This window comes from Miscanthus floridulus, chromosome 1, assembly GCF_019320115.1.
Source record: "Miscanthus floridulus cultivar M001 chromosome 1, ASM1932011v1, whole genome shotgun sequence".
Classification (NCBI taxonomy): domain Eukaryota; kingdom Viridiplantae; phylum Streptophyta; class Magnoliopsida; order Poales; family Poaceae; genus Miscanthus; species Miscanthus floridulus.
In genome coordinates this window covers 59,090,432-59,104,744 of record NC_089580.1, presented here as the reverse complement: position 1 = coordinate 59,104,744, position 14,313 = coordinate 59,090,432, and the positions used below count along the sequence as shown (strand labels likewise).

Below are 14,313 nucleotides of genomic sequence, written 5' to 3'. Positions count from 1 at the left end.
AACATGTGACAACACAATTGTTCAGAAATTTTCACTACCAAGAGTTATGTTACACGGGCAGACGGACACAAATGAAGCTGAAGACAGGCGTTTCTTTAAAGAGGTTGTGGACAAATCTATTTGTGATGCCATGTCGAGCCATAACAAAGCTTTCGTGGACGTATTCCATAACGCCTTGAAAGAGGCGATTCATGGATTTCCAGTTGGTCAAGGCGGACCGGCTTATTACAACATTTCAGATCTATCGACCTAGGGGACCAATCAAGTCAGTACCAGCCATCAAAAAGTAGCACCGGTTGGTAGTGGTGATGTCCAGACAGTTCAGGGTTCATCTGAACAAACTCAAGGAACTACTGCAAATCAAACACAGTACCATCCTGGACCACCAGTACAATATGTGCAATAGCCGCGTGGGGCAAAGTCATAACCAGGTGATCAATTTTGGCACATCAGGCCACATACCGTCGTCGGCTCAAAAAATAGCACCGTCAATTCAAAAGATTCGTAGAGATATAGATCCTTATATCTATAATCAGAGACTTCAAGCAGCAAGTCAGCAAAGGACTCAACAGATTGAGATTCTATAAGGGTATCACTATGGCACAGATTATAACACCCTCCACATGATGCCAAATCCAGGATATAAAGGCACGCGAGATTTCAATTCATAGATGGGTCAGCAGGTACAGAGGAATCCAAATCCGCAAGCTGATGAGTTATTGCTGAGGGTGACTGAGATGATGAAGAATCAATTCGATCTGAAGCCAAAAGGGTTGACCTTTTCATATAGCCTATATCCAGAATGGTATGATTTGGTCACTCTTCCAACAAATTATAGGCTCCTAGAATTCGATAAATTCACTGGCCAAGACAGTACAAGCACGATAGAACATGTCAGTCGGTATCTTACACAATTGGGCAAAGCGTCAGTTGAAGATGCCCATCGAGTTCGTTTCTTCTCTCTGTCCTTATCAGGGCCAGCCTTCACTTGGTTTTCATCATTGCCGGTCAATTCCATTGCCAATTGGGCTAACCTGGAGAAGAAGTTTCATATATATTTTTATACTGGGACTAGAGAAAAGAAGATTACCGATCTGACAGCCATAAGATAGAAGATTAATGAATTGGGCACTGAATTTCTTCAGAGGTTTCGAGAGACCAGGAACTTGTGCTTCTCCTTAAACTTGGCCGATGATCAACTGGCTGCTTTAGCTATTTAAGGAATGCTACCGATGTGGAAAGAAAAGTTGCTGGGACAAGAATTTGACAACTTGGGACAATTGGCTCAACGAGTAGCAGCGCTTAATAGCCAATTTCAGAGTGTGCGCAGAGATACCCGGTTCTAGAAGAGTACCTCAGTAGCCGAAGCTTATGATCCATACTCAGTCGATGATGGCTATGAAGATGAAGAAGAAGAGGTTGCTGCAGTTGAATGGAATTAGGGCAAGAAGATAATAATGGTGCCAAATCCTTGGGGAAGAGGAGTCAAGGAGAGCTATGACTTTGATGTCACCAAATCAGATAAACTCTTCGATTTCTTACTGGAGAAAGGGCAGATCAAGTTGTCCAATGGTCATGTCATGTTGTCCCCTGATCATTTGAAGAATAAGAAGTTCTGCAAGTTCTATAATGCTACTTCTCATTCCACTAATAAATGCAGAATCTTCAGGTAGCATATACAGAGAGCTATTCAGCAGGGGAGGCTCAAATTTGATACGCCTCGGAAAATGAAAGTTAATGATAATCCTTTCCTAGGAGATCAAAATATGGTTGATGTTGGGCTATTTAGAGGAAAAACTAAGGTCCTAACATCAACCAAATCAAAAGAAGCTAGAACAGTCGATCATAAGATGCAAATATTGGCTGATGAGTATAGAGAAATTAGGAGACGTCGTGCCGAGCAGAAGAGCCAATATGAGCAGGGGAGGACGTCAAAAGCAGAGACGACAAAGCCACGGGTCACATCTCAGATTCTGTTGAATAAGTGGCAGCGGCAGAAGGAAAAGGATTATCAGAGGTGGTTAAAAGATCAAGCATACCTGCATCAATTAAAGCAAGAAAGGTATGAAAGGGAATAAGCCGAATTACATTGGAATCGTCCTTTCTTCAGACATTGCTGGAATGAAGGTTTAAAATTGCCTACCAGACATGATTGTCTAGAATGCAGCAATCAATATCGGGAGTATAGGCAGTCTCAAACCAACTACCAGTCTATCCATGCTCAAGATGCATATCATCATAATAACATGGATCGGTGCTTAAAAAATAAAAGTGTTCATGATCAGCTTAAAAAAAGAGTCATTGATCAGGACTGGGCTGATCATGAAGAAGAAGGCACTGAAAGAAGATATGTGTGGCAGGAAAGCCAATGGTGCCCAGGAGGTTTAACAAAAAGCCAGAAGAGAAGGGTGCAACGCTTAAGGAATAAAGAGATGGAACAGGCTCAGACATCCGGTAAGACTCAAGCGTGGTGTACCAAACAGATAGCCGATAGAAAGCCACCATCGGCTAATATCCAAATGGCTTTTCTGTTGCCATCGGAATTCAGAGCTCTGGCAGATTAAGAAGTTTATTTGGATTTCGATGAATTAGAGTATGAGGAGATAGTTGCCAAGTTGACAGTTGTACAGCAAGCAATATTTGACAAGCCAGTCAAACATCGGCACTTAAAGGCGTTATATATGAAAGGTCTTGTCGATGGGAAGCCGATGAACAAGATGTTGGTGGATGGAGGTGCTTCTGTCAATCTTATGCCTTACACTACTTTTCATAAACTTGGCAAAGAACCAGAAGATCTGATGGAGACTGACATGATGCTTAAGGATTTCAGAGGTAATACGTCTAAGACCTAGGGGGCAATAAACATCGAGCTAACAATCAGAAGCAAGACTCTGCTCACTACATTCTTCGTCATCAATGGGAAAGGGTCTTACAGTTTGCTCCTCGATCTTGATTGGATTCATGCAAATTACTGCATACCATCAACCATGCATCAATGTTTTGATTCAATGGCATGGGGATGACATCGAACTGGTTCGCGTTGATGAGTCCGTGAGTATCGCAACAGCCGATCTAGTCTTTTGGGAACTAGGAGACTTCGAATGTTTTTCTAGCAAGTCATGGGAAGGAGGCTTCATTAAGATCAGCAATGAAAGCCAACAGCCGATGCAAGCGATCGGCTCTAAAAGCTTGTTTTAGTAGAAAAATCACGACTTCACGTCGGCCATTGGATTAAAGGAAAAATAAGCATTGAGTCTTGGAGATGGATTTAGGCCGACATATGTGAATGCTGAGTCAAAGTGTGAGTGCGATTCAGAGTTAATGGATTTCTTAAGAAGTTTTGTTTCGCTTAATAGGATGATTAGATCTACGAAGGAGAGAAGGAAAACTGCTATAGAGTTTCGGCAGGCGGAGAAGAGCAAAGGAACAGTTGTGAGTGGAGATGTGTTCAAGGCTAAAACCACCGGCTAGTATTTGAGGACCTAAAGCGAGGAGGCGAACGCCTTGGGACATGTAAAAGGCAACCACAATTAATAGGAGGCAAAGTGCTACTTCACTAATGCCAATAGGAGTGCGGCGTTGAGCAATTGAAGGCAGGAAATCGAAGGGTTCTTTTAATAAAAGCCGTGTTTTCAGACTCGATTGGATTTGAAGTCTGGGATCGGTTGTATCAAATCGGCTCTTTAGCCAAAAAAAAAGAAGTGTAATTAAAGAACGGAGAGTATGGTCGATTCTACACAAGACATGTGTTGACATGCAGATTTCAAGTCTAGAACATCATGGATCGCTCTCAATGTTTCTAGCCGAATGGCATCATCTCTCACGATCTATTTAATTTCTTCGACTGATCTGGGGATGCTCTCAAAGATGTACTTATGATGGTCAATGGCAATGAGACTCCAGAGAGAGCTGGGGATGGATTACCCTTGACAGCCAAAAGCAAGATAGCTGGCATGGTTACATAATCGAGAGAAACCTTATCGGATCAAGCGTTGTGCGCCTGGTGATGTTTAAGCTTTGGAAACACTGAAAGGGGAAGAGGATTCGGTAGAGCAATCAAATGGGAAATATTTGAAGGAATATTACCCTAACATTTGGATTAACACCTGACAGCCAAGTTGCTCGGCTGCCAACTCTAATAGCCGATACTGGAAGGATATCGCTTCTAGTACAAAGATAAACCTAGAAGGGTAAAAGCTAGTACAATGTGTATCACCTACAGGAGCAAGGTAAATACGAACACAGTGATGGATGAAGTGAGGATCATTGGAGACAAAGGAGTTGTTCACTGATATCACTTATTACAAGCTATAGATCAGAAAATACTTTATTTACTATGTTATCAGCCTGGGAGGTCGGAGCTACAGAGTTGGCAGCATCAAAGAAATCCTTAACCAGTCGCTTGTAATCCCTAGGGTATCCGGTAACTAGAGCTCCATGAAGAAGAAGCCAAAGATCATGGCCGGAGTGAACTTGCGCAGCAGCCAACGCCATGGTAGCCCCATGACAAATGCCATGAAGAGCAACTTCTCTGACGCGGTTCGGGATGTCATGCAAATGAGCCACCGGAGCGGCACCTCTAGCATTAACGAATCCTGCCGCATGGTCCGTAGCCAAACAAAGGCTTTCTAGTTGAACCAACAGATCTAGAGGATTTGAAGAAGAGGTGAGCAGGATTTTGAGGAATAAAAGTTGAGGAAGAAACAAAAAATAGTGGTAAACATCTCACCAACAATTCTGGCTTCAGCCTTGGCCAGCTTCTCCCGTGCCGGGTTGGCCTCAGGGGCAGTGGCAGACCCAGTAGGTAGCATAGGTAGGCCAAGGACTACCCACAAATTTGACCCAAAATTCTATTACTACTCTTCAGAAACCGGTCCACGGTCACTCTCATCTTAGCTTAGGCCGAAGACACCGTAAATCCATGAGCTCTTCAAAAAGATAACGCGCCTGAGAGGGATCGAACCAGGGACCTCGTGCCTCAGGCTGCAGCATGCTTACCAATCCAGCTATGAAAGTTTGTTGAATAGGTGATACTCGCAACCCTATTTAATAAGAGAAAATAGGAAAAAAATACCTCTTAATTAATCACTCCTTGGTATGCTAAATCATATCCTAAACGACTTTCTTTACTAGTATGGAGGGAGTATTTATGTAAGTTTCGAACCTTTTAAATGTATTATCATAATTTGGCTAATTTATAGCTATGTTTGTCAAACTTTTTGTTTGGATTTTATAGTATTACACATGAATTTTTTTTACCAGGACTACTCTAGTCTCAGATCCTAGGTCCGCCACTGCTCAGGGGGTGATCGGCCTTGAACTATGGCCAAAGCCGATTCCGCAATAGAAAGACAATCGGCAAGTTTCTCACCAGTCCGATCAATAGAACCGACCAGGTCATCATTATCTCCCAACCTCCTCGGGTAACAGGGGAGCTGACGACAAATTGGTGCTGAAGATGACCCTAAAGGCTGAGTAGAGTCGGCCCTCTGCTCTAGGATGACAGAAGCATCGCAAGTTGCACCCTCTTGGCGGTGGATGCACTGGCGCGATGATGCAGATCCATCAAAGGCCTCCTCAGTGGACCTCTCGATGTTCTCCATGATCTCAAACCTATAGAAGAACAGAAGCTATACTAAGGATGCAGAAAGTTTAAGGCGAAGCGGTTGTTGTTCGATCCACGACCGTGGCCCATGTATATATAGCCCAAGAAGGCGAGAAGACAGGTTTCACCGAAGGTGTGAATTTGGAGTCGGAAACGGAGGCGGAACGACACTCCGGGAATTCAGGGGATGGATAACGAAGAGATAATATATTCGAACTTATTGCCTCCCTAAATTATGAAATGTCGTGAAACAGATTCGATGATTTTACATTTACCAAAAATCAACCTATCAAGGCTTCTTTGGATTGAAGGGAGTCTAGACCCCTACAAGGCCGAAGGTCGTCGTGAAACGAATCGACATTGGCCCGTTGATAAAATTGTGCCCGAGAAGAGAAAAATCGCCCACTCAACATGTGCTCAGTCGATTCCTTGGTAAATCAAGAGACTATGGGAAAGAAGCCTATGGTTTTCCCGGTGGGCGTTTAGTGGAACAAACAAGGGAAAGGTGTCCACACATTTTAGCCCTTGCAAACACTAGAACAGCTCTGCAAGCATGGTGAGAAGACATATGTGATGTCACAAGATTTCTCCTAGCCGTAGTAGCTGATCCTCTTGCTCGACAAGGCGTTAGAATGAGCGACACAATTACCCTATGCACAAGAATTCTTCTAACCGCTCAAGATCTTCATGGCAAGAGAGTGGACCATGGAGGGTCCGACGGAACTAGAGGCACTCGAGGGAGCAGATGGAAGAAAAGCATGGCTGAATTGTTGAGTTGCTCTCGCTAGGGTCGGATAGACATTTATAGCCGGCCTGAAAAGATGAATCCAAGTACACATGAAGCAGTGACGCTCTTGTAAAAAGTTTTGAGACATAGGCTCATGGGTGGACGCAGGCAACGATAAACAATGGACCCCAGATCAAGGTTCTCTACCCGTGATTGTGGACCAATCAGGAATACACACATGATAATTTTGGAATAAAATTACTTTTATCCCAAAATTAGGGGGCATGTGTTTACACCAAAATTTGAAAGAAGATGTTACAGGGACCCGAAAGCTCCCAAGATCATGTCACCAAAGAATCAATTACATGCAGATCGGGACCAGCTGATTCAGATGCAGAAAATGGAATCGGCTTTCCACAGATAGCGCCAGCAGATAACAACAGAGGCTACGTTCGGCGCCAGGATGAAGCATGCCGGACTCTACAAAAAGAGAAAGATTAGAGTCCAAGTTATCTTAAATTAGGAATGTTTTCTCTAAGGTCAAAAATTGTAATAAGTCGTACTTAGACAGGAGTCATGCATAGGGCCCGGGTATAAATACTAAACCCCGGCTATTGTAAAAGAGAATCAATCAATCCAAATACAAATCAATTACTTTTTTTGGCTCTGGCCACCCCTTAGGAGTAGGAGTAGAGTAGATTTCGACGAGTTCTTCAGCGAGTACGGCTGCATCGATCTGGTCGACCTCCATAGCTTGTCTGTAAGTATCATCATGGTTTATACCTCTATTCGTATGGCTGCATCGATTCGGTCGACCCCCACTGCGGCTCTGGTATAAGCTAGCTATCGACTCTTGTTTAATTCAAGTATGGCCTATGTGATTCTACCTCACACCCCACTGCTTGAATTAGATCAAGGTCAAGTTATCGGCTCTACCTTAGAATGACAGTCTTTGGTAGATTCATTAAGTTACCGATATTGCTTATTGCTTTCATTATTTATCTAATTATAGCGATATCATTCTGCCCGATTGAGATTGATTTAGATCGGCCTTATATCTTATTTGACCCATCATTTGCTAACCTAAAACTGATCCAATCTACACCTGAAATGATGAGTTATGTCTTATGGGCTGTTTTACATCAATCTTGATTGTGCATAACGTGCGGTTAAGGCATGTTGCGTCTTGAGTAGATCTATTGGCTAGAGAGAACCGTTCCACGACCTGTGTGATTCTGCCTCATACCCCACTGTTAACACCGTGGAGTGGGGATCGATATTTAGTAGATCTATTCCTGATAAGGCATAACTTTAACTGTTAGTTATGCCTGAATCGGTTGTTTTAGCCGATATCGAGCGTTTACACAAACAGTTCATATCACGAGACCGTTGAAGTAAAGATAGGTCGAAAGATATGTTAGCCTCACGATCTTATTATTGTATTACGGCCTGCATGATTCTGTCTCATGCCCTACTGATATTAGTAATGAGTTAGGGTCGTCGAGTCTATTGTTATTTCTACGGCCTGCATGATTCTGCCTCATGCCCCGCTGGTCATGATGATAGATGAGATCTAACATGTTCATTAGATTTATCTTTATAAAACGGTTAAGTGGTGTTGAATTGTTTTTTATATAAAAAGGGGTTCGGTTAATTATAATCATTGGCTCAGCACAAACCGATCATTGTTGACATCTTATTACCATTGATTAATATATGTTTGATTAATGATATTTATCCTGAATGATAACCGATTCTTCTTACACAACCTCATGAGCTCTAATTGATTTATTCTCATGAATATACTGGAATCGACTATTTAGTCAATCTCCTTTCATATTGGCTCTCATAGCCGCATATTCGGGACTGTCTGTCAACACCGGCAAGTTCCGTCCTTAATTACTAATGAACTTTCTCTCCTTATCAATTGCAAGGTCAAATTGACTGGCACGTCTCGGGAGGATCACGCAGGATCGACCATCTCTGCGCTGAAGCTAGGCGGATCTGCTCCATCGAGCGGACCCTTCCGACTTGCTACGTGTGTCCTCGGCACGGGGCGAAAATTCTGTGTCGACAGTACTTTGAACATTTTACTTTCAAAAGCATCTCATCCAAGCTTTTACTGTCTAGGGATCCAAACATCCATGAACCAAGATTCTATAAATAACCTTTTAATAATAAACTTTTGTAAACTAGTTTACATGATGGAAGAATAGACATATACAACCTTAGTTATTCACTAATTTATTCTCTAAACATGATAATTACATCTTTTATATGAGGAAGTACTATTGTAGGCCGAATTAACTACCAAACCTAGCCATGTACATACATAGTACATTCAATAAAACTTAGCCAACAGTACACGCTGAAATGCTAGTTTTGGCCCCGTTCGCTGGTCTGAAATTTGGCTAAAACTGGTTGAAAAACACTGTTCCGGCTGAATTGTTGTGAGAGAAAAACACTGTTCCGGCTGAAAAAAAGAAGCTGAATAAGTCGAATATGGGGTAAGCCGAACAGGGCCTTTGCCCCTTCTCTGTTCACGATTGTTTTGCTTCTTTGTGTTAGGCTGTCTCTAATATGAGACCCATTGTGAAACCCAAACTTAAAATGGATCTTCAACCTAATATATATAGCCTCCAACAGAGTATTTATATGGAATACCTATTTTGGGTGCTAGGAGAGGCATAATCTAAATCTGAGTATTCTCTCTCCTAGATCCCTATTTACAGAAAATGTTATTTTTTTAGGTCTTGTTGTTAGATAAGACAAAAAAAAAAAAAGATATTAAACTATTTATCTATAGTGACGAATGAGTTTGGGTCGCGGTCGCCGGTGAGAGTCTTAAAAAGGCGAAGCTCTCTGCCCCTTGCCCCTGCACGCCTCCAAAACCCCCTCGCCACTGCGGCCAAGGGTTTCACCCGCCGCGGAAAGCATTGCGAGGTGACGAGGTGCGTGTGCTCAGTCTCTCCCCGATCCCCTCTCTCTCTCTTCGAGTCGTCTCCCGATCCGTAGCAAAGTCTGCTTATCTTCTTATCTTCTTCTGCAATCAGGTTCGTAAAAAGTACATCGAGGGGAATTGAAAGGAAGGGACTTGATCGCTTTCTGAAGTAGCCCGATCTAGTGTCCGCGGGTTGTTTGTGTTTTCGGCAACGCAAGTTCGTAGCTTCCGTGGCAATAGGAGGGGAGCGGTTTGTTCGTTCTCCAGAGTAAAGTTTGTTTCTTATAAAGTTTTGATCTATCTGTTTGTTTGTAGGATGGGAGTTTTACCTATAACACTGTTTGCTCTTGATTCTTAACTCTGCACTTTTTGCTTACGGCACGGCGATTGATTTCACCTGCAGAGGATTTCTGAGCAGAGGAGTTGGAACAGCCATGGGCAACTCTTGCGTCACTGGTGCCTGTAAGGATCCAATTGAGCTTCCTTTGCTTGTCGATTGAATTATTCTGCTAGAACGTTGATCTTTTTTTTTTGAAAGGTCAATACTTCATCATAGTTCTTTTGGTTAATTTGTGTTTTAGATTCAGATGCCTCCTCATATGACTTGTTTTCGATGAAATTGAGATAATCCTTCTATCAGGAAAAGAAATTGAGATAATCCCTTGAATATATAGTTGAGCAAAACTGGAACCCTTGCTCTCCAAAAAATTCTTTTTTTTTTGTTTGATGCACGGAAAAAAAACATAACAGATACTTTAGGTCTTAATGACACCGCTGCCACCTACCACTACTATGATTTTGCGTTATCAATGTTACAATGCGTAGAATACTATGAACAATGGCATGTGTGTGTGCTATTGCCTAGAAGATTTATTTTGGAAATATATGAAAATGCTTAACTTTCTAAGATATCTATTTATCTATTGATTGTGCAGAAAGAGTAGTGTGTGTATTATGTGGTAAGCTATGCAAAAGCACATAGATCATTACTTTTGTTTGGCCAAGTAACCAATTATCACGGTTGTGTTATATATTTTGATCCAGACAGTTCGAAGGTGAATGCAATATTATTTTCTATACAGAACTATTCTTCTGTCTGCCATTTCCTTTCTTAAGCTTTCTATTTTGGAGTTTATTATTTTGAACTAGCATGCTCCCTAATCTCCTCATAGCATGTAATCTCTACATTTTCCCTTTGCCTTTCTCAAACTTTGTGTGATTGTTCTTGTAACGATTTCAGCTCCTGCACTGCTGGGAAAGACCCATGATCCAGCTTTCAAATGGAAGTTCTATGGCTTCTCAGCTCTACTTGATAGGGGGGCTGTATCAGCCAATTCTGCCATTTTTCGCTGTTGTGGATATCGTTGGTATGTACCATACTCGAAATGAATCCATATTAAGCAGGCACCATGCACACACTCAAAATCTTATCTAGTTTATTTGGGAAGATAACATAGTTGTCTGTCAAAAATATTAATTAGACTGTCAGGTAGTCACAAATGATGTTTTAGTAAATGTAAACCTCATGGCTGTAAAATTTCAAACTCCCCTTCACAGTCCTCAAGAAAAGCCTTTTGTTTTCTTCAGCATTGATTACTAATCTGAGTAACATATCTGCTCATTAATTCATTTAACAGGTTCCTGCAAGTGAGCCCAATGCATAAAAAATCTGGTCACAAGACTCCACATATTGCTCTTTCGCTCTCGGTGTACCAAAACGACTTTAAGGCAGGTGACATCTTGAGCGCTGTGTTCGAGTTGTCAATGTACAACCATTCAAAAGGGACATATCATGGATGCAAAGGTAGTTTCTGAAATTATGTCAAGCCCAAACATATTATTACAAATGGGAGTCCTTATCCATGCTCTATAAGCTTCGGCCATAGCTCCCTGAAACTGAAACTACTGAGCATCATATTATAATTTACCCTTGCAACTCAATTGGTATGGAATTTGATATATGGTCAAATACTCACCACATTATCTTTTAGATTTTCTCACTATTTCGTTCACTTCATATTGTCTTCTTATTTGATCAATATTTCAGAGTAAATAGACATGCTGCTGTTACTATTTTGGTCATTCTGTAGTTGCAGTTCACAAAAAGCTAGCCCTGCATACCTGTTTATCTACTTTTTAAATTAATTAAAATAATTAACTAGGAGTGGAAACAGATTGCATTGTGCTTGGGTAATTTGTAGATTACAGATTCATACGAGTACCTAATCTTCAACGCATATTTCTAATACTGTTATATTTCCTTTATCTATGAGCAGCTAGCTACCACTTCGATATCAAGAACAAGCGATCAGAGAAACAATGCTTGATTCCTCTTGAAGAACTACTGAAATCATCTGATTTTCTGGTTGATGATAGCTGTGTCTTTGGTGTGAGGATATTAAAGGCACATGTCTCTTCTCAGAATAAGCCTATTGTGATTCCAAAGAAGCCTATCACAGTTCAGAACATCTTCCTCCAGAAAAAGGGGTTCATCAAAGGAACCTACACCTGGACCATGAACAACTTCCTTGACATGAAGGTCCCAGTCTGTTCTCCTTCATTTGAAGCTGGTCGGCATAAATGGTATGCATCTATTTTTGTTCCAGTGTATTTGGTTCATATAATATGCATATGGCATTAATCATTCAGTGTGCAAGTATCCTTCCATTCAGGTGGTAGTAATAGTTATTCATGCTGGTTCTTCAAAAAAAAAGTTATTCATGCCACCAACATTATTACTTACTCTCCCCCTTCCAAATTATAAAGTCATTCTGGCTTTTCTAGATACATAGCTTACCCTTTATTATGTATCTAGACATAGCTTATATCTAGGTCCATAGCAAAAATAATGTACCTAGAAAAGCCAGAATGACTTATAATTTGAAATGGAGGGAGTGCTAGTGAATGTTGTATACTATATAATCATGTGTGGGTTTCTTTTTGCAACAGAATCTCTCTTGCTCCTTTAGATATTTTCACTACTCCTTTATCCCGAAATATAATGCATGCACATATTTCAAGACTTGAACTTTGTTATCTTTGACAAAAAATTAGTCAAACATGTGAAAAGTGTGTACTACAAAAGTGGTTACACTGGATTCATATTTAGAAATCTATTGATCATAATTAATTTTAAAATCAAAGTGGATTCTTCGGTCCATCATATTTTACTTTCTACAATGCCCTCGTGCACCTCTCTTCTTTGTCCATGACCTAAACTTACGACATGTGCTCATACGAGTTAACAACACACGTCTAGCCACAGTATGGAGTCCAACTCCAAGATGTATTGGATTAGATGATGCGATAGTTGCATAAATCTCCTAGTCGTAAGTCTTCTAGGTGACCCTGAAACAAGCTGAATGTTCCATTACAAATCACGGGTATATTTGCTAGTACTTTCTAATGATTAAGCTTTTGTTGCCGCAAATGATATACTATAAAAAAAATAGCAGCAAAAATGTGATCTTTAATGGTTGTACCAAGTCAAACCACGCCTTGTATTTTGGGATAATGGGAGTCTTTTGTATTCTAGTTAAATTGTAGTGTTATCTCTATATATGGAGCCAAACACTAGTACTGGTATGTTTTGAACAGCACTAGTACTGGTATGTTTTGAACAGCCATTTATATTCCAGTCTATTAAATCTATTGTTTCTGGAAGCTTAATTTTGTTTAACTGTCACTTGGCTTGGGCACAAGTCCGCCAACAGCATCACCTTCCAAGGAGCCTAGCATCATACTTTCTTCTTTTCTTTTCTTACCTGTCAAGCATTAATGGTAATGACAGATTGTGTTCATTCCTTCTCAGGTACATCAACATGTACCCACTTGGTGACCAATTAAGCACCAATTCACTTTCCCTCTACTTACACCTGCATGATCTGAACAAGATCCCTCTTGAGACTGGGATGGTGATTGAACTGACTCTCTCCATCTTGGACCAGAAGCATGAGGGGCACTACACAGTTACAGGTTCAACTCTCCATAATATCTATCAACATTACTATTGACTAGTGGCTACTTTTGTTTGGATACGACCTTACTTTGCCGCAAACGCAGGTCGCTTCGTGTTTGGAGTTGCAGAAAAGATTGGCTGGGGATGGTCCAACTTCATTCCACTCAAGACACTCATGGATCCATTTAGCTGCTATATTGTGGGATCAAACTGTATGCTGAAGGCAGATGTCACCATCATCGGGTCATCCAATGACGGTTAGACACTGATAGACCTTGGATGGACTTGGGAAGGAACAATGCTTGGGAAGGAACAATGCCTTTGCGACTTAAACTATTTTCCGTGACACATATATAATGCATATGTGATACTAATGCTTAGACATTATCTTATTATGGTATTAGCACGTAATCTGAGCTATAGGGGTTCAGGAACTCTAAAAGGATAATGTGCCCCGTGTGCATATTATTGGCATGGGGAGTAATACAGGACATAGTTTATCTTGGCTTGTGTTTACCACTTGTTAACTTCTGTTATAAATCATAAAATATTTCTGCATATATGTTATTGCATTCAGCTTAATCAGACTGATTCATGATTGTGAGCTGGTCTCACTGGATCAGTTTGTTTTGTATTCTGTATAGTGCCGTTGATTTGCCTTGTGAATGCATGCCTGCATATAATCAAAAGGTCTCATCATTTATGACCCAAACTAAGCACAAAATAGATGGTTCAGTTCCAGGCAAATTTTTAACTATGTTTTATATGCTTTAGCAGCTTAATAATTAATAAAAAAGGCTGCCATAACTACATTAAACTCCATGAACCTTATGTCTCAATTATTGGTATATCTTTCAGTGTATTAGAAAAGAATAGTGTTTATTGTCCGGAGGAACCACCCATGTAGCTATATATTGACAGAGGGACAGAAGATTATGCTGGATCCTAGACCTGAATTTCTAGTTGATGAGCTGAGCAGAAAGACGATCACACCGAAGCGGCAGCGAAGTCTTCGAGCTTTTGAGATTACTAGCAAATATGTACGTGCAGTGCGCACGTGTCTATCGGAAAGCATCTATGCA

General features: G+C 40.9%; 1 protein-coding gene across 4 annotated transcripts; it reads left to right on the top strand.

The window, feature by feature from the left end:
• The first annotated feature begins 9,157 nt into the window (after positions 1 to 9,157).
• LOC136484803 (uncharacterized) lies at positions 9,158 to 13,813 on the top strand. Of its 4 annotated transcripts, none has more exons than XM_066481773.1 (8): positions 9,158 to 9,283; positions 9,386 to 9,523; positions 9,677 to 9,735; positions 10,514 to 10,640; positions 10,911 to 11,077; positions 11,550 to 11,856; positions 13,085 to 13,248; positions 13,336 to 13,813. In XM_066481773.1, the coding sequence occupies exons 3-8, from the start codon at positions 9,708 to 9,710 to the stop codon at positions 13,491 to 13,493; spliced, it is 951 nt and encodes a 316-aa protein (XP_066337870.1). In that variant the 5' UTR covers positions 9,158 to 9,283; positions 9,386 to 9,523; positions 9,677 to 9,707; the 3' UTR covers positions 13,494 to 13,813. The 4 variants fall into 4 exon arrangements, with proteins under 4 accessions (XP_066337870.1, XP_066337859.1, XP_066337861.1 ...); XM_066481762.1 differs by having other exon boundaries at positions 9,386 to 9,541; XM_066481764.1 differs by having other exon boundaries at positions 9,386 to 9,546.
• The last annotated feature ends 500 nt before the right edge of the window (positions 13,814 to 14,313 follow it).

Excerpts from the sequence above, each read along its gene's own strand:
- LOC136484803 (XM_066481773.1), top strand. The coding sequence starts at position 9,708 with ATGGGCAACTCTTGCGTCACTGGTGCCT. Across the intron at positions 9,736-10,513 it reads CTCTTGCGTCACTGGTGCCT|CTCCTGCACTGCTGGGAAAG; the intron begins GTAAGGATCCAA and ends TAACGATTTCAG. Across the intron at positions 13,249-13,335 it reads GGGGCACTACACAGTTACAG|GTCGCTTCGTGTTTGGAGTT; the intron begins GTTCAACTCTCC and ends CCGCAAACGCAG.